This window comes from Anolis carolinensis, chromosome 6, assembly GCF_035594765.1.
Source record: "Anolis carolinensis isolate JA03-04 chromosome 6, rAnoCar3.1.pri, whole genome shotgun sequence".
Classification (NCBI taxonomy): domain Eukaryota; kingdom Metazoa; phylum Chordata; class Lepidosauria; order Squamata; family Dactyloidae; genus Anolis; species Anolis carolinensis.
In genome coordinates, this window is record NC_085846.1 from 85,231,849 (window position 1) to 85,251,221 (window position 19,373).

The following is a 19,373-nucleotide window of genomic DNA, read 5'->3' on the forward strand; positions in this document are numbered from 1 at the left end:
AACCCCCTACAGACATGGGCAGGCAAAAGAACAAAAAGCCTGCGTAAAGCTCAATAATGCCTGAATTCATTTTATTCATATTTATCATATATATTTTATTTATATTTACCATTAAGTATAAGCTGAGTTTTTCCATCCTTTTTTAGGGCTGAAAAAGCCCTCCTCGGCTTATACTCGAGTGACGGCTCTGGCCGGCTTATATTCAGATCAGCTTATACTCGAGTATATAGGTAATCAGAATTGGACAGTCTTATCTTAAATTACAGTTTTATGTAAATATTAAAAAAAATTTAACCTACTGATTCCTCAAAAAAATTAATTTTATTAGTTACAATTATAAATGACAATTAATGTCATTTTATTTTTATATTTGAAGTTTACCAGTAGCTGCTGCATTTCCCACCCTCGTCTTATACTCGAGTCAATACATTTTCCCAATTTTTTGTGGTAAAATTAGATGCCTCGGCTTATATTTGGGTCCGCTTATACTCGAGTATATATGGTATCTATTTATTCAATTTACCTCCTGCCTTTTCCCCAACATGGCATGCTAGGCAGCTTACACCAGAGTTAAAGGTAAGGTGGAGAGTTAAAACTCTGACAATAAAAAAGTTAAAACAGAATTAAACAAGGCATCATATTAAAACACAGTTAGTTTCAAAGGAAAATGTTCAACTAAACATAATGTTGGTGCCTCTAAGTATACACGCAAGCAAGTTCCCTGTAAAAGATTTCTGACTTGTTTCCAGTAAATGAGCCGACGTTCGCTCCAGGTTACTGCATTTAGGTCAGAAGGCATTCTGCACAAAGTAAGTTTGGCAATAGCAGATTTTATTAGATTTGAACGTTAATGTGAAATATACATAATGATTTCTCAATTATTATAGCCCCAAGAGTTGCAGAAAAAGAGAAGATGGCGTGACAATCTGGAGATTGAGAAACTTTCAGGTCACTTTGTAGCAAACCAGGCCAAATTGCTTGAACTGCCAGGAGCTAAATGTCACAGATCTTTCCAGAACTAAAAATAGCTGAAGATTGTTTTAAAAAATACTTCTGCCAAGATTTTGGGAACTATTTTGAGGGTGAAAAAATCAATTTATATCATGTGGTGTAGTTTTTATTTTTTTACCTTTTAAAATTGATGTTTTAATTGGTTTCAGTTTGATGATGCAATTACAGTACCTACTGTATGCTTTTACCTGTACTTGCTTTTTAATTTTTTGTGAGTGGAATGATTTTCAGGAAGCAGAATATCTAATCAACAAAGGAATAATTATATTAACACCTTCCAACTTAAAGGGAAGAGCCAAGTCTTTTACGGCATTTGCATCAGCAGTGTCATTTTCAAGTTCCTTGCATTTTCCTTGCTTCTTCCATGCTCCAGCAATATATCTTGAATATTTCCACTTTCCATTGCTCAAGCACTTCAAACCCACAATATGGTAATCATATAAGAATAAGGAAGCAGGAGTGTTTAATTTTTATTTTAAACCTTTGCTTAATTCAGGCTGGTTTGGGTAAACTACATATATAATTGGAATATGCAAGAATCCAGTTTCTATATGTGTATTGTATGCATTTTTATATTTCCATAGGAACTGGATTCTTGCATACTCCAATTAATATAGATCTTCCCAGAGGGGGAGATGTTTTTGGGCACAATTGCAATAGAATACTATAGAGACAGGATAAATGTCTTGTCAGGAATTCAGCATGAAGCCCCCAAGTAATGCAGTGGGTTAAGCCCTTGTGCTGGCAGGACTGATGACCTGAAGGTTGTCATTTCGAATCCAATCCTAGAAAAATGTGGATGAGCTCCAGCTCCATGCGGGGACATGAGAAGCTTTCCACAAGGATGGTAAAACATCAAAAACATCTGGGTGTCCCCTGGGCAATGTCCTTGCAGACGGCCAATTCTCTCACACCAGAAGCGACTTGCAGTTTCTCAAGTTGCTCATGACATGAAAAAAAGGAGTTCAGTCACAAAAACTTTATGGAAGCTATCATGAAGATGCCTTCTCCACAAGACAGAAATCCAAGTATGCTGTCTCTTGGAGCATGTATGTTGGTTGGCATTGAGTACTGCAGTTATGGATCCGTAATCTCGATTTATGGATCTGTAATTACTCTATATAGAGTAAGAACATATATTAATTATGTACTTGTGTATAAATCTAGTAATTTTAGTTTGAAAATCAACCCCAAAAACTGGGTCAATGTAAGTACTGTGGCCTTAACTGTTATTTTGAAAAGGAACCATCCCCTTGTTTGAGTAGAACAATGAAATATGAGAGCTTTTGTCTGTGTCAAAATAACCTAAAAGAACTGACCCTTTGCTTCTGGCCTTTTTAAGAAGTCTGGGCAAGAAAAATATTACAAGGTGACAAAAAATAGATGGCCCTCTGAGGCAGTACTGGGCTTTCCCCTCTCTGCAGAATGTTCCTCATTCCTCAACTTATCTATAGGTCATATTGAAATCCAAACTGTGCCCAAGGCAATTTATACAAAAGTGTGCATAGTAAATGCCTCCCCTCCACCCCATCTGAAAAGCCAGCAATCAATTTGGATAAAGAAGGTCTGTTCAGCTGTCAATCAGAGCACAGTGATGATGGTTCCTATCAATTTTCACCGCAGTGAGTTAACCCCTTGTGCCGGCAGGACTGATGACTTGAAGGTTGGGTTGCTGATCTAAAGGTTGCCAATTCGAATTCAATCCGGGGACAGCGTGGATGAGCTCCCTCTATCAGCTCCAGCTCCATGCAGGGACATGAGAGAAACATCCCACAAGGATGGTAAAAACTTCAAAACATCTAGGCGTTCCCTGGGCAACGTCCTTGCAGATGGCCAATTCTCTCATACCAGAAGCAACTTGCAGTTTCTCAAGTCGCTCCTGACACGAGAAAAAAAAAAGTAGCTGCAACTAACCCCTGTTGCTTGATCTGGCTGCCAACTGTCATGGTAATTTGGTGGTGGCGATGGAGCTGGGCTAGAACATGTTACTGACACATGCGTAATTAAGCAGCCAATGTAGTATATCAGTAATGGGTACTAAAGTGGGTAGAAATGATATTAACTATGGTGGCTTTCAGGTTTTCTCCAAAATAATCATGAAGTTACTTTTTTACAAATATTTTTATTACTATGACAAAATTAAAATCATTATACAAAAAACCCTGTAAGAAAGCAGAAGATAAATATGTTTCTCATTTCTAACTGAGCTGCATTTCACATCTATGTGAGCCTGAACATCACTTGATGCTTATGAAGACATGGTAGAGCCAGTCTCAGTAATGACTGAGGGATTTGGGTATATCTAGTGGAGTTTTTGAACAATTTCCTTTTCATCTTGCCATCTCATTGTCTCTTCAGTTTCAAAAGTCATTTGCCATAAGGAATGGGGAACAAACATAAGCCCCAAACTTCTTTGGCCAGTTGGAATAGGCATATGCTTCCTTGTATCTTGCATCAGTGCATCATATTTTTTTCATATGTTCTATTTCTGGTTGCATAAATAGAGGGAACCTTACAATCTAGGCTAATGAGATACTTGTGTATTGACAAGTGTATAATAGAATCCCTCTAGCGCCAGAAGCTGGCTGTGAGTTCCCTGTTCTATTACTTTGCCATTCTGAATGACTGCTATGATGTCAGAATTCTGGATAGTTGACAATCTGTGAGCAATAACAATGCAGGTTCGACCTTTTCTAGCTTCATCCAAGGCCTTCTGGACAACCTGCAAATGAAAGCAAAAAATAAGCATTTTTATAATGGTAGTACAATGGAAAGACATAAAGTGTAAAACCATTCATCTATTTATTAATATATTGTTGGATGTAAGATGAAGGTTTACAAACCTTTTCACTTTCTGTATCGAGAGCTGACGTGGCTTCATCCAAAAGAAGAATAGTTGGTTTACGAACAAGGGCACGAGCAATGGCTATTCTTTGTTTCTGTCCTCCTGAAAGCTGGGCTCCTTTATCACCTACACGAGTATTGTATTTCTTTGGATTAAAATAAAATAAACAGGCTATGTAAGTTTTGTGAAAAACATGAAGTTGTATGGCAGTATTAAAACTCTTGTGTATGCACTATACAAAATTAGAAAAAGGAGAAAATAATGCATGTAATATATTTAATTTAAAAACTCAATGACATAGCATGACATCTTGAGCCATTCCCATTTTTGCCACCTCCTTTAAAAGGAGATGAAGATCTGCAAATCTGTTGAGATGGACAAATTACCTAGGAGGATGAAAGAGAAAGATCTGTCCAACTGCAAGCAAGATTGGGACTTTCTATCTTACTAGTTATGATAATGAGGGGGGCATTTGTTTATTGTGGTTTTTAGGAATTAGTAGAACGCTACTCAAGCAGGAGCTAGGCCCTTCAGAAGCAGCTGAATGTAGGCAGAATGAGACTCTTCAGGAGGAACAGCAAGACTTATTGCTCCCTGCCAGGTTACAACTTAGGGTGGACATGATTTAGCTGCACAGGTCAAAGAAGTTAGCCCAGAAGAAGAATGCCCAGTTGTATGACTTTTGCAAAGGTAGCATAAAAGCTTGGCATTTGTAATAATTCCTTGCTGGTAGCAATTGTTGCTTATGGAGAGCTTCAGCCGGTAATCTTGTGAACTTTGAGACTTCGCGTGTTGGACCTTTGATGAGCTTATTGCTAATTGATCAATGGAACGGAACTTCCTTTTGGATTCTGTTTGGACTCCATACTGTTATAATCAGAACCGGCTCGACGTAATTTTAAGTGTTAAGCAAAAAGAAAAAAAAAGAATTGTGCCCCCCCCCCCGTGCTGCGGGAGGCGTGGTCATGCACTGCGGGAGGCAGAGCATGGCGAAACCTAGCCCCACCTCCCGCGCTCTGGCTCCGCCTCCCGCATCATGCACCCTGACCCCGCCTCTCGCAGTGTGGGAGGCGGGGCGTAGCCGTGTGACGCAGGAGACGGGGCCCCACCCAGACGGGGCCCTGCCTCCCGCCCCACATGCCCTGGCCCAGCTGGCCAGGAAGTGGCGAGGGAGTCCTTCCAGGCCGTGGAGAAGGCCCAGCCAGGCTGGCTGGGCCTTCACAGCACCCTGGAAGGACTCCCTCTGCAGCCTGGCCAGCTGGGCAAAGGCAGCTGGGCCAGGGCCAGTGGCGCGGGAGGCGGGGCCAACCTTGGCCCTGCCTCCCACACCACTGGCCCTGGCCCTGCCTCTCGCGCAGTGCGGGAGGTGGGGCCAGGGTGCGTGGCGCGGGAGGCGGGGCACCAACCAGACGTGGCCCCGCCTCCCGCAACGTGAGCCCTGGCCCAGCCGACCAGGCCGCGGCAGGAAAGTCCTTCCAGGCCGCGGCGAATGCCCAGCCAGGGTGGCTGGGCCTTCACCGCGGCCTGGAAGGACTCCCGCTGCAGCCTGGCCGGCTGGGCAAGGACAATCGGGCCAGGGCGAGCAGCGCGGGAGGCAGGGCCAACCCTGGCCCCGCCTCACGTGCAGCATGCCCTGAGCCCACCTCTTGCGTAGCGTGGGAGGCGGAGCCAGGGTGCATGGCGTGACTGTGCGACGCGGGAGGTGGGGCACCGCCCAGATGTGGTCCCGTGTCCCGTGCCACTCACCCTGGCCTGGCTGGACATGGTCCCCGCCGGGGGGGGGGGGACCTCGATGGCACCCCCGGGGACTGTGCGCCTGAAGCGGGTGCTTCAATGGCCTCCATGTTGGGCCGGGCCTGGTTATAATCTAGACTGCCTCTGACTCATGAAAGAAATGACTGTAACATCCTGGCACCCTAGGAGCCATTCAACTCCCTCCTGCCTTGCAGGAAAAGCACAATCAAAGCACTCCCGACAGATGGCCACCCTGCCTTTGTAATAATAATAATAATAATAATAATAATAATAATAATAATAATAGCATAAGAGGACTATTTTTGTTGAGAAAGAAAGCAGTGAACAACTGACCTCTGGCAGGCTTAGTATGAAGTTATGAATGTTAGCTGCTTTAGCTGCTTCTTCAACTTCTTCCTGGCTGACCACTCTGCCATTGTCACCATATTGGATATTCTCTGCAATGCTGCAGTCAAACAGAATAGGTTCCTGCTGCACAAGCCCCAGCTGGGACCTTAGCCATTGAATATGCAGAGATTTGGTATCCACTCCATCTACAAACTGCAAACAGGAAAAGAAGTTTAGACATCCTCGCTGAAAAGTTTGAAAACAGTTCTTACATACATAATTTTGAAAGTCCTAAAACCTGGCTGCTCGATCTATTCTGTTGGACACTTTACTAATAAGGAATGCATCCATATTCATTTTAATGCAGTGCTTACTATATACACCATTGGAATGTTGTCTGTTTCTGTTAATGACTTACAAATATCTAGCTGTAATTAAGTTATTTTTATCTAAATGTATAAAGTTTGGTTAATGGAAGCTGTTTGGCTATTGGACAAAGCTTTCCATACATGATGACTGAACACATGCAGCCTTTCCCTATGTTTTAAAGTGAAATAGTAACTATGATCTGTAATGTAAAGCAACTGAAATGCATCACATTTTCAAATCAGTAAAAAATTTTTTTCAATTAATGCAAATTTGAACTGACTTATTAAATGTAAAGCCTGCCACTTTTAACAAGTATATCACTGAATAAGTCTGTTAAGTGAACATATTTGTGTTAATGACAATTTGTTTCTGGCTGTGTTTTTTAGTTACTTCAAGTGATATATTCTTGCACCTATATGTGATCAGCTACTGTGTTTGTTAATAGTAGACAGTTGTTACAGAAACTGTTTCCAGTTTAGCCAAGCATTTCCGGACTTTGGATCCCTATTAATCCTATTGAACCCTAAAGATCTCACCCTGGATCTAGTACTTAGCCCTCAAACAGCTGTGTAACTCAGTGAAATCAGTGAAGTACAGCATGACAACTTCTTTGCTGTTGTTGTTATGTGCCTTCAAGTCATTATAGTGATCCTAGGCAAATCTACTATGGGGTTTTCCTAGGAAGATTTCTTTAGAGTAGGTTTGCTTTTGCTTTCCTCTGAGGCTGAGAGAGTGTGCCTTGCCCAGGGTCAGCTAAACAGGGGATTTGAGCTGTGGTTATAGAAATAACAACAGTGAAAGTTTATTGTAATATCTAAAAAAACCTCATTGAGCCTTATTCTGGTTCTGGATTCTTATGCAGCACATAATAACACTCGGTTTCAACAAAATAGCACTTTCCCTTGAACTGTTTTCATATTCTCAGCTTCCCAAACCCTATTCAGATTATTTTTTCCTCACTTTGTAACAAAATTAGTATCTTTCTAACTAGTAGTGACTCTTTTATAGTCATGTCTCTAGGTTATATTCTGCCCTAATTACAGATTCCACAAGCTTGCACAGCATCTCCAATTCACAACACTCCTGATGCTAATGTTTTAAGCAATAAAATGGTTTTCTCTGACTCCATTTTTAATACTTGGAGATGGTTTGTTTCGAATCTACATGAAACATAAACAAGGTAACTATTGAGGCATGCCTCTTTATGCAATTTGTGACAATGCTGCCTATAGCTGAACAAAGCTGCATATGGGTTGTTGTATGTTTTCCGGGCTGTATGGCCATGTTCTAGAAGTATTCTCTTCTGACGTTTCGCGAAACGTCAGGACATCTCTCCTGATGTGGGCAAAACGTCAGGAGAGAATACTTCTAGAACATGGCCATACAGCCCAGAAAACATACAACAACCCTGTGATCCCGGCCATGAAAGCCTTCGACAACACAAAGCTGATATGTTTGACACCAGGGGCTTGGCAACTGTGACTCTTCAGATTTTGATAAATTACTTGTGTTCCCACCATCATTCACCAATAAACAGGTCAGGAATATCTGATAGAAACTGGAATCTAACAACACTTGAAGGGCTAGGTATAACCATAATGCTACTTAGGAAGCAGTGATGGAAGGTGGAGGCTCCCAATATCTGTAGACATATTTAGTAGGCTCTCAATTTTAGTTCAAATGTTAGAGGTATCTGAGGCACTGCATTTATTTTGAGGATGGGTTAAGCATTTTGATTAGCTCCTTTGAAATATGGGCTAAACTCTGGTAGATTTAATTCCCTACTAATATGGGACCTGATATGGAAGCCTCTCTGTAGGATGCCACTGAAAAGCACTATATGTTATCTTCACCCATATCATAACACATTAAAATAGTGTCAGCCCTAAACATTTACAGATTGGATTATTCTAGATTGGTTTAAAATATTCTGTTTAAGACTCTCTAGGGTCTCCCATGTGACTCTATGGTCAATTTCCTCCAGTCATGCTAGAGGACGCCCTAGGCATCTCTAGGTCCTCCTCTGCAATTCTAATATTGGCATATTTGTATGTTGGCATGTTTTTATACTAAGTCATTTTGACAGGAGAGATAAAGTGGGATATAAATAAATATAATAATAATATTGCCACCTTCCAGCAGATGTTGACCATAGAGTCATGATGGAAGGCCTAGAAATTCCTAGATAGGTGTTCCATCAGGTGAAAAAACTCCCAGCAATTCGTTGTTTTCAACTTTCATGATGGTGCTATGCCCCAACCCCAGAGAATATGGAGGGCCGACATTCCTTGCTTGTATCAATGAATTGTGAGTTTCTGCAATCTTGTTCCTCTCCGAGTAAGGTGGAGATGACATGGAAAACCCTCTCATAAAGGTAATTCTAAGCTTTGTAGGTAGTACAGAGAATGAAAAGATATTTGCTGAATCATTTGTTCCAGGCCGAAGGATAGACAAAGTTACTTTTTTTCGTGTCAGGAGCAACTTGGATTGCTTCTGGTGTGAGAGAATTGGCTGTCTGCAAGGACGTTGCCCAGGGGACGCCCAGATGTTTTGATGTTTTACCATCCTTGTGGGAGGCTTCTCTTATGTAGCCGCATGGAGATGGAGCTGATAGAAGGAGCTCATCCGCACTCTCCCCGGGTGGGATTCGAACCTGGCAGCTTTCAGGTCAGCAACCCAACCTTCAAGTCACTTAGTCCACTACATCATCTGGGGGCTCCGACAAAGTTACTGACTCACCACTTGCCCTGATGCTGGGTCATAGAACCTCTCGAGAAGCTGAATGGAGGTGCTTTTGCCACAGCCACTGCTTCCCACCAGGGCCAGAGTCTGTCCTTTGTTAACCTTTATATCAAGTCCTTGCAAAACCTGAACTTCTTGCCTGGTTGGGTATGCAAAATGTATGCCCTTGAATTCAACATTGCCTTTACATTTAACCTATTGAAGCAAGAGAAGGAACAGATAAATGCATTGTAAACACACAAGATTTTTTTTCTCATGAGTTTCTGTATTTGTTTAGAAAATAAAAATAGTAACCCTGGCAAACAAGACATTGTCTTGATATCAGACATTAAACAAAAGGTGGTAGGTTGTCTCTTCTCCACTGTTCACCAAAATTATGAACATCCCTTAAAACATTGTTAAATCCATGATTACAAGATAGATGCTACTTAACCTAGAGAATAAGGTAAAGTAAAGGTTTTCCCCTGACGTTAAGTCCAGTCATGTCTGACTCTGGGGGTTGGTGCTTATCTCCATTTCTAAGCCGAAGAGCTGGCATTGTCTGTAGACACCTCCAAGGTCATGTGGCCGGCATAACTGCATGGAGCACCATTACTTTCCCACCGGAGCGGTACCTATTGATCTACTCACTTGGCATGTTTTCGAACTATTAGGTTGGCAGAAGCTGGAGCTAACAGCGGGCGCTCACTCCATTCCCGGGATTTGAACCTGGGACCTTTCGATCTGCAAGTTAAGCAGCTCAGTGCTTTAACACACTTCGCCACCAGGGCTCCAACCTAGAGAATGCTGTCCACCAAAACTCAGTGGCTGGGTAAGGAAAGCATGAGTCACAGAGGCAAACAAGTGGGAAAAGCTAACTCTGAAGGACCTGGTGAGACCTGCAGCTGAGATGGAAGAAACTAGTCACGAGACAATCATTACCTGCAAGCTTCCCAAACTGGGTTTTGTGAAATAATCATGAGAAGAAACCCATAATTGAAATAAACCCTACATCAAAACCTGTTTGGATTTTTCAAAATGAATACAGGAAACCTAAAATATATGTTAAGAACATTTCTCTGATCTGATGAACATCAAAACTTGTTTTTTTTTTTTACCCAGATGCAAAATGCTATATGTGGCACAAAGTCAACAGAACTCATTGTCCTATGAACACCACCCCAACAGAGAATCATGGCAGAGGCATGTTCTGGGAATCCTTATCTGGTATGGGTTGTGAGTGAGGTGGACAGAGACAAATTTAGGACAATTCTGGAGGTAAGCTTGTTTCAGATTGCAATGGACTTGGGCAGAGTATAAGTTTCCAGGACAATAATTGCAGACACCTAACCAAAGTAATCCTGGAACTTGAACATCTTAAAATGTCCCAGTCAAAGCACAGGCTTCATTCTAATTAAGAATCTGCGGCAAGATTTAAAAGTGGCTGTTCACTTACAGCCCCCATCCAAGCTGAGAGAATCAGAGCAATATGACAACAAAGAATGAACAAAAATCACAACATCCATACACACAAAGCTATCAGAAACTACCCAAAAGGAGCTTATAGCTTAACTGCTGCAGAAGTGTTTTTATACTGCATACTCATATAGTGAGATTTAATGCATTAAAAAGAACAATTATAATTTACAAAACCTTACCAATTTTTCACCCTCTTCACTGTAGCTGTCAATAGCTGGCTTCAGATCCAAAAGCTGAAAAATTCTTTGAGCAGAAATTTTTGATTTGCTAAAATCAGGTGCCATAGTACTAGTCTGGCCGGCATTAAGGGAACCTAAAATCACTGACAAGAAGACTCTGGAAATATAAAATACAAATGATACAAATTAGAACATAAAATACAGATTTCCAACATGATACACACTGCTACAGTTAATTGCAAATGACCACTCAAAGTTCTACATAATAGTGCAGAGTTTTACTATATACCACCCTGAGATTCTCAGATATAGAGCAAATCATAAATATTTTAATACAATAACATTACTATATTATAATAGTCTCCTTTTATCAGAGTTTGTGAAGCTACTATGTGATGGTTTTCTGCATAATACTGGCAACAACAAATTTCAATTAGTACACTATTTGTGTACATATACATATATGTGACAACAAATAGTGTACTAATTGAACTATGTATATATGAGAGACAAAAACTTTGGACACAGGGACTGTGTTCAGTGCAGCTGAGATGAAGAATTATCTGTAGTACAAGGGATATAGAGTCACTAGGATTGGCGGCATCAAGTGTGCTAACACATGGTGTCATCCCTATTGGAGGATGAGTTAAGTATGGAGGAACTCTCTTGTTCAGTCATGGCTACTGCAAGCAAAATGATAATATCTAGGAACAGGCCCATAGGATTTTGATTCGGGGGGGGGGGGGGGGCTGAGTCTGAGTGAGAGAGGATCTACCCTAGCAAACCTTTTGTATTGTTATCCCAATACCCCAATGCATACGGGATATATTAAGTATGGTGATCAGATCATGATATGAATAAACATAACAGTTTAAATAATAAATGTAAGGGCTTCTCGCGGACCACCTTGAGAATTTAGGGCGGGGGGTCTGAAACCCCTCTAGCTCCCCCCCCCCCCTTCTGGGCTACATTACTGTCTGGGAATGATGCCTGGGAAAAATTAGTGGTGATATCACCTTTGGAGAAATAAAATGGTGAACCGCTCACCAGTTGGGATGGTAGGAGGATAGGGGTCCCAAAGAGTTGACACCCTCCCCACACCCTACCTCTCCATGAGCAAGAGGCATGTAGCAAAGAAAGGAAGGTGTTTTGCTGAAAGAGAACCAAGGTAGTTATAATAGTTTAAGGCATAGCACAGCCAGGAGCACGGCGAAGGAGAAAGGGCTGTGTGCAACTTTTAAAAAGCAATTAATTTTTGCCAAAACACTGTGCACGTTTGTTTTATAGACAATATTTTTGGTCTAATATTCAAGAAAACATTATTTGAAGCTGCAAATCCTATGCATATTTTCTGGGAGTAAGTCCCATTGAACTGAGTAGAGACACCACAGGATTGTGCTCTGAATTGTTACAGATGTTACCAGATGAAAGACTATTCTCTCAGTACACCAATGTTGTACTAGTGCATAGAAGGGAATGTGAAAACTAGGCTATTGGTTTGTGTTGTCCACAAGCAAGGACTGAAAACTCTTGACTAGGCATATAAACAGATACGTAAATGGAACAGACCTCATTCTCTTTGTACTTTGGTGGGAAATCTGAACTTACCTTTCAAGAGCAATATAGACATCATGTGCCAAGCTTTTTCCAGAGCTCATGCTTCTATGTGCTCTGTAGTCATCATCAAAGGACTTATTTATTTATTTCGTGTCAAAAGCATTGCATAATAAATAAATTTAAAAGTGATAAAATAAAGGAATCACAAACAGCTAAATAGTTTTGTACCAAAAGCGGGCAACAGCAATCGCATTGTCCGTAGCTTTAAACAACTCCTCCTCCGTGCATGGGGCAGGGCATTGTGGGCAAGCATACATATGAGGAGTTGTTTGTTCAGCTCCACACTCACACAAGGTGGAAGATTCCTCCAGGTAGTGCCATCTTGCCAGGTTATCTTTTGATCTGCCCACTCCGCTTCTCAGTCTGTTTAGGGACTTCCAAGTTGTCTATTCTTGGTTTGCCCCTGGAGGCAGTCCCTCATGGGGGGCCATCCAGTTGGGATTTCCTGGTTTAGCTGCCCAGAGGGACACCCTTGCTGTTGCTGGGGGGACATCAAGGGGAGTGGTGGTTCTCATGAAGTCTTTCCTTGATTTGAGTCTGGTGGGAGGAGGGTGATAGTCATGCAGTGGGTGGCTTTCACAATGTTCGACCTTTTTTATCTCACAGTTAGCAGCAACTTCCCGTCGCACGTCAGGTGGGGCAATGCCAGCTAGCTTATAGAGTTTATCAACAGGTGTAGGTTTAAGGCAACCTGTGATTATTCTACATGTTTCGTTCAGTGCTATGTCCACCTGCTTTGCATGGGCAGACTTGTGCCAAACAGGACAGGCATACTCTGCAGTTGAGAAAGACAAGGCCAGGGCTGATGTTCTTACTACTTGTGGGTCTGCACCCCAAGCACTTCCAGTCAGTTTCCACAGGATGTTATTGCGTGCAGCTACTTTGTGCTTGGTGTTCATGCAGTGTTTCCTGTATGTTAGTGTTTGATCTAAGGTGACACCAAGGTATTTAGGATGGAAACAGTGTTCGAGCTCTTGGCCTTCCCAAGTAACTTTCAGTTTCCTGTTAGCTTCACGGTTGCGTAGGTGGAAAGCACACACTTGTGTCTTGGAAGGGTTAGGCTTCAGGTGGTTCTCTTTGTAGTAGGGGGACATGGAAAGAGCCTCCTCGAAGATTGAGTAAATCCAGTCGGGCGTCCCCTGGGCAACGTTTCTTGTAAACGGCTGATCTTTCCAAACCCAAAAGCATTGCATCAAAGGACTGCAGGGTTATCAGCAAATACCAGCCTGAATTCTATTAGTCTCAACTAAAGTAAACTCAATGAATCAACTAAACAAATCAACGTAAAGTCCATCAATTCACTGTTACAGCCTAGCCAGGACTACCATTAGGATTCAATCCACTAACATTAAGTCTTAAGAATAAAAATACTTTATTGGATGAAAGTAAAGATTTATGTAGTCCAGTTCCCCACGCTAACTACATACATTACAAATAAAATGTGAAGGGAATAAAACTTTCCATGTTGCTCATCAGCAACTGATACTCAATGACTGGCGGCTTCTGAATCGGGATGTTTCATATAGCAAACTTAGTAGTAGTTGTCTCTGCCTCTCTGAATGACAAAGAAGAATAGACTTCTTTCACATGATACCATGTTATATACTTGGATATACATAGCTACATGTAAATATTTGTCCATTTGTTTTTGAAAATCAGCTTGTGCTTGAAGCCCTTGACATAATATAGGCCTTTAGAAATTCAAAAGATAAACTCACATAAAAAGCTGTTCAAAATTCATGTAGCAATGGGTGATAAGCCATGCTCCAAATCGGAAGACAGCAGCATTTATGAAATAGTTGGTGCTAGTGGTTATTCCATATGACAATCCGGCAAGGGGAGCTGATTTCAGAGAGTACCTAATAGGAACAAAAGCCAGTTAGAAAGAAATAAGATTTGCTATGAAATACAGATGAATGTGTGAGAGAAAATATGTAAGGAGTATGGACAGAATTCTTATCATTTACATAAGTTTAATTGCAACAGTTCTCTAGTTCTCAGGGGTGTCAAACTTTTCATTAAGGGCCACATCAGCCTTATGGTTGTCTTCAAAGGGCTATTGAATCCATGGATGGAGAATCCATGAATACAGAGGACCAACTATAATTTTTAACATAATGGCCAGTTCTCTTTAGTTTTTACCCAGTTTGGATCCCCAGATGTTACAGAATGACAACCCCCATTACTTTTATTATCTGCCATAGGGACAGGGGATGATGTGAATTGCAACCCAACAGCACTTGCGGCTCTGAGGTTGAGGAAAGGTTAAAGGATATTTTAAAGTCAGAATCATCTCCACAAGCCCTTGTATTTCAATTCAAACCACACTAGCCAAACTAAATAGAATAAAACTCAGCCTTCCAGGTGTTACTGTATCACAACTCCCATCTAGTCATGAGGTCTAATGATGAGGAATACAGGAGTTGTAATGTAGAATCTAGAGGGCCCGGGCTGTGGCGCAAGCTGGTGAGCAGCCAGCTGCAGCCAGCTGAGACCAAACACTCTGACCAAGAGATCATGAGTTCGAGGCCAGTTCGGAGCCTGCATTTGTCTTTGTTCTATGTCAAGGCATTGAATGTTTGCCTTATATGTGTAATGTGATCTGCCCTGAGTCCCCTTCGGGGTGAGAAGGGCGGAATATAAATCCTGCAAATAAATAAATAATAAATAAAATGACATGCCAGGCCGGATTTGGCTTCTGAGCCTTGAGTTTGTCATATATACCTTATTTAACACACGACTATTCAATTCTTAGTGGGGCAAGAAATTAGCTCAAATGTTCACTACATGTGGGTAACTATATCAGGTAGCAAAAGAGTAGTTTTCTATCTGTTTCTCCTCATTGTTAAGTTATCCATTCTTTTTATGACTTCTAAAGTGACCTTCTGCTCTCAGCTGTGGAACATTCCCTCCCATACCAGTATTGTGCCAGCAGGACTGCTGACCGACAGGTTGGCGGTTTGAATCTGGGAGAGCAGGTGAGCTCCCTCGGCCAGCTCCAGCTTTCCATGTGGGAACATGAGAAAAGCCTCCCACAAGGATGGTAAAACATCAAAACATCCGGACGTCCCTTGGGCAACATCCTTGAAGACAGCTAATTCTCTCACACCAGAAGCAACTTGCAGTTTCTCAAGTTGCTCCTGACACAAAAAAAAAACTTGTAACAAAAAACCAGAAAAAATAAAGTAACATTTAAATAGTAACCTGATCACATGGATGGAGGAAGAGACATGATTGTATCTAGCTCAGGTAGCAAAACTATTTGTGCAGTAATGCTGTTTCCCTTCTCATGTTTCCTCAGTATACATGTGTGTCTTTATCTATATCAATATCTCACTGAATATAATTCATACATAAAGCCAAGTACTGAAAATAGTGCATTTAATTGCTTGCAAGCTTTATTACCTGTATGGACCCTCTAAGCTTGCCTTGTATCTTTCAAAAAATCTGTCTTCTCTTGTCAAGGAAACCACAGTTCTTATATTTTCTACAGCTTCTGTTGAAATCTAATATCATGGAAAAAATAGGATACATTTGAAAAAAGATGGCCAGTGTGACAGATTAGAGTGCTGACTGGTGAAGAAAAGGACTCAAAGCTATTAAAAAAGGAAAGGAAGTTTACGAGAAATCTGGTGAGTGCATATAGTAGAGGACTGTGCTGTGCTACTGTAGTGAAACTTTAAGTAGATATAGCCTAATAGCAGGAGGAGGTCTGATTAGCAATAACAATGGATAGCTAGGTCATTCTGGACTTGCCCATAGCCAGACATTTTAGATAAGGGAAACTTACTCTTCCAGCTTCTTCGAGGGCTTTTTGATCCTTTGCTGCATGACCAGAAACAGACTTTAGTCTAATGGCAGTTGCACCAGCAACTATGGGAATACAACCCAGGATGAGCAATGTTAACTGCCAACCATGTACAAAAGCAATAATAATCGCAGTGATAAGCGTGAATGCAGTGGCGATTATAAAGCTCAGTCGACTTCCAGTAGCCTAAAATGCAAAGTAAAGAAAAATATTAAGTTCTCATTTTTTCAGCACAAAGAAACGATTAAAAAATAGCACATAGATATACAAGTATAGTATTTTCATAGCAAAGGTGCAAGTTTTAATAGGGCAATATAATAATTTAACCATTCAATCTCTTACTGAAATAGTAAATTAGTTACTTAGTTCAGCTAAGAAAGCATGATTACCATCTATTTCTCCATTGGCTTTGATCAATGTGGTTACACTGTTCTTGCCAAGTCATGCTATTAAATGTTTTGGAGTTTTGATGTTTATTCATTGTCACTTCCGACTTTTCGTGACCCCCATGGACCAGTCCATGCCAGAGCTCCCTGACGGCTGTTGGTGCCCCCAGCTCCTTCAAAGTCAAGCTAGTCACTTCAAGGATACCCTCCATCCAAGGCACTCTCAGTCCAAGGCACTCTCGGAATTTGCCTCCAACACCACAGTTCAAAAGCGTCTATCTTCCTTCACTCAGCCTTTCTTATGGTCCAGCTCTTGCATCCATAGGTTACTACGGGGAATACCATTGCTTTAACTATGCGGACCTTCATTTCCAGTGTGATGTCTCTGCTTTTCACTATTTTATCGAGGTTGGCCATTGCTCTCCTCCCAAGAAATAAACGTCTTCTGATTTCCTGGTCGCAGTCTGCTTCTGCAGTAATCTTCGCGCCTAGAAATACAATGTCTGTCACTGCCTCCATGTTTTCTCCCTCTATTTGCCAGTTATCAGTCAGTCTGGTTGCCATAATCTTGGTTTTCTTGATGTTTAACTGTAACCCAGCTTTTGCACTTTCTTTTTTCACCTTGGTTACAAGGCTCCTCAGCTCCTCCTCGCTTTCAGCCATCAAAGTGGTATCATCTGCATATCTAAGGTTGTTAATGTTTCTTCTAGCAATTGTAACTCCAGCCTTGGATTCACCAAGCCCTGCACATTGCATGATGTTATTCTGCATGTAAGTTAAATAAGGTGAAAGTATACAGCCCTGCCGTACTCCTTTCCCAATCTTGAACCAGTTTTGGAGAGCCACTAAATAATTCTGCACAATAGAAGTTTCTTTATACAGTTTCTCTTGGATAATGAATGATATTTTTCATAGCACACTATGGGACCATCCCTTCAGGCAATGTTACATTGCTCTTTGTTTTAATGGTGAAAAGAACTCATCCATGAATATTCAAGCAGTACAAGTCATCCTCCCGCCAACTCCCTCTTGGCATTCTGTAGCTGAATGTCCAGTGACACACAACTTATAGTAGGTAGGCTAAGTCACTGAGAGAGCTGCCACAAAGTAAGATACTGGCAATTGAGCACTTTATGTCAGGCAGTTATGATATTTCTTGAAACAGCACCTTGGTACAAATATCGCAATTAGTATTTTAATTAAAACACAACAAAGTAAGTAGAAAACATACTCCTTTGACTTGAGAAGCATCTGTTGCAAGTCTGGTTAGCAGAACCCCAATGCCATTGTTATGGTCATCAAACCATCCAATTTCCTAAAAACACAAAAGCAGTTCAGACCATGCTTGCATCTGCAAATATTTATTGTCAAAACTCAGAACTTAGGGGGTATCCGAGGTTACATGACATAAGTACCATGCATGCTTATGTATGTTGTATTACTCAAGAGCATGTTTTGGGGCAAAAATTATGAAAGTTGATGTAACCCATAGATAACTACCTCTAGGATTAGAACCCTGAATGATTCAGGACTATGGTTCATGTCATTGAAATGTTTATACAGGCTTGAGTCAATGGCCCGATTCCTAATCTTACTCTTGTGTTCTGTTACACGGAGTTTAATTTGTCTACTGGTCTGGCTGACTTACATCAAGGAACAGGGACAAGTGATAAGGTAAATGACTCCTTTGGTAGTGCATGTAGCAAAATGTTGCAGTTGATGAACTATCTTAGTATGAGGATTCTGAAACAACTTAGTATGAGTAAATTGGAGACATATGGCACAATGGTGGCAAGGAAAATTTCCTACCAAATTAGGTCTAATTTTTATACTTTGAGTGTCATGGTCAATATTTGAGTGTACCAACATGTCTTCCAAGTTCTGTGTTCTTTTATGTGCCACAATGGGGGGCCTTTCACATCCCGGTATATCATGAACAAGTAGCCAATATTTTTTCACTGTTTGAATAACCTGTCTGGAAAAATTGGTTAATGTCAATGGCCAGACCAATCTATTATCTGTCGACACAGATTTGTCTGCCAACAGGGTGGTGCGTGAGACTTTGGATGCTCTGATGATGGCATTAGCAACAATATGTCTTGGATAACCCTTGGATAAAAATTGCTTTTTAACCGATGTTAAATGTTGTTCAAAATCTTGTTGTGATGTGCAGTTACGTCTAATTCTCAATATTTGAGAATAAGGTAGATTATTTTTAAGGATGGTGAATGGAAACTGGAATAATGTAGAATTGAATTTCGATCTGTGGGTTTATGATAATTATTGACCACCAGTCTGTTATTCAGTTTGGTAACCAAGACATCTAAGTACGGAAAATTATTTGGATCAGTGTGTCCAGTGAATTTGATCTCTGGGTGGATGGTATTGGCCCATGTCAATAAATCATATGCAGATTGTTGATTATTCATAATGATAAAGACATAATCAATGTACCTAAGGTATGTAGTCATGTGGCTATAGACAGGATTCTGTGTGGGGTTCAATACAGATTTCAATTCCAAATCGTCCATTAATAAATTAGCAATGGAAGGAGCGATTGGACTGCCCATGGCGACCCCTTGAATCTGAAGGTAAAATTGACCACCAAATATAAAATAATTCTTTTCCAACACAACGTCCAACAAATCCAAAAGAAAATGTGTTGGGGGATTCAAGCTGGTTCTGGAATCTAATATGTTTTGGCACACTGTACGTGCCTGATAGGGGAATGCTAGTATAAAGAGATGTCACATCCATAGTCATAAGCACTGCATCCGTTGGGAGGGTAAGGTGTTCAATGAGGTTAATAAATAAATAAAATAAATAAATAAAGAGGAAGAAGAATCACGGACTGGATTTTTGTTCAGATTTTAGGT

The 19,373-nt window shown here is 41.0% G+C and overlaps 1 protein-coding gene across 4 annotated transcripts in view; it reads right to left on the minus strand.

Moving 5' to 3' along the window:
• Positions 1 to 3,113: 3,113 nt before the first annotated feature.
• Positions 3,114 to 19,373, minus strand: part of abcb5 (ATP binding cassette subfamily B member 5) — a 60,419-nt gene continuing 44,159 nt past the window's right edge. For all 4 annotated transcript variants that reach the window (XM_062984139.1, XM_062984137.1, XM_062984138.1 and 1 more), the window contains 9 exons: positions 17,729 to 17,812; positions 16,094 to 16,297; positions 15,709 to 15,809; positions 14,022 to 14,162; positions 10,687 to 10,843; positions 9,047 to 9,244; positions 5,945 to 6,151; positions 3,855 to 4,001; positions 3,114 to 3,733 (listed from right to left, as the gene is read on the minus strand). In XM_062984139.1, the coding sequence (XP_062840209.1) occupies positions 3,536 to 3,733; positions 3,855 to 4,001; positions 5,945 to 6,151; positions 9,047 to 9,244; positions 10,687 to 10,843; positions 14,022 to 14,162; positions 15,709 to 15,809; positions 16,094 to 16,297; positions 17,729 to 17,812 (1,437 nt within the window). In that variant the 3' untranslated portion in view covers positions 3,114 to 3,535. The remainder of the gene's footprint in view (positions 3,734 to 3,854; positions 4,002 to 5,944; positions 6,152 to 9,046; positions 9,245 to 10,686; positions 10,844 to 14,021; positions 14,163 to 15,708; positions 15,810 to 16,093; positions 16,298 to 17,728; positions 17,813 to 19,373) is intronic.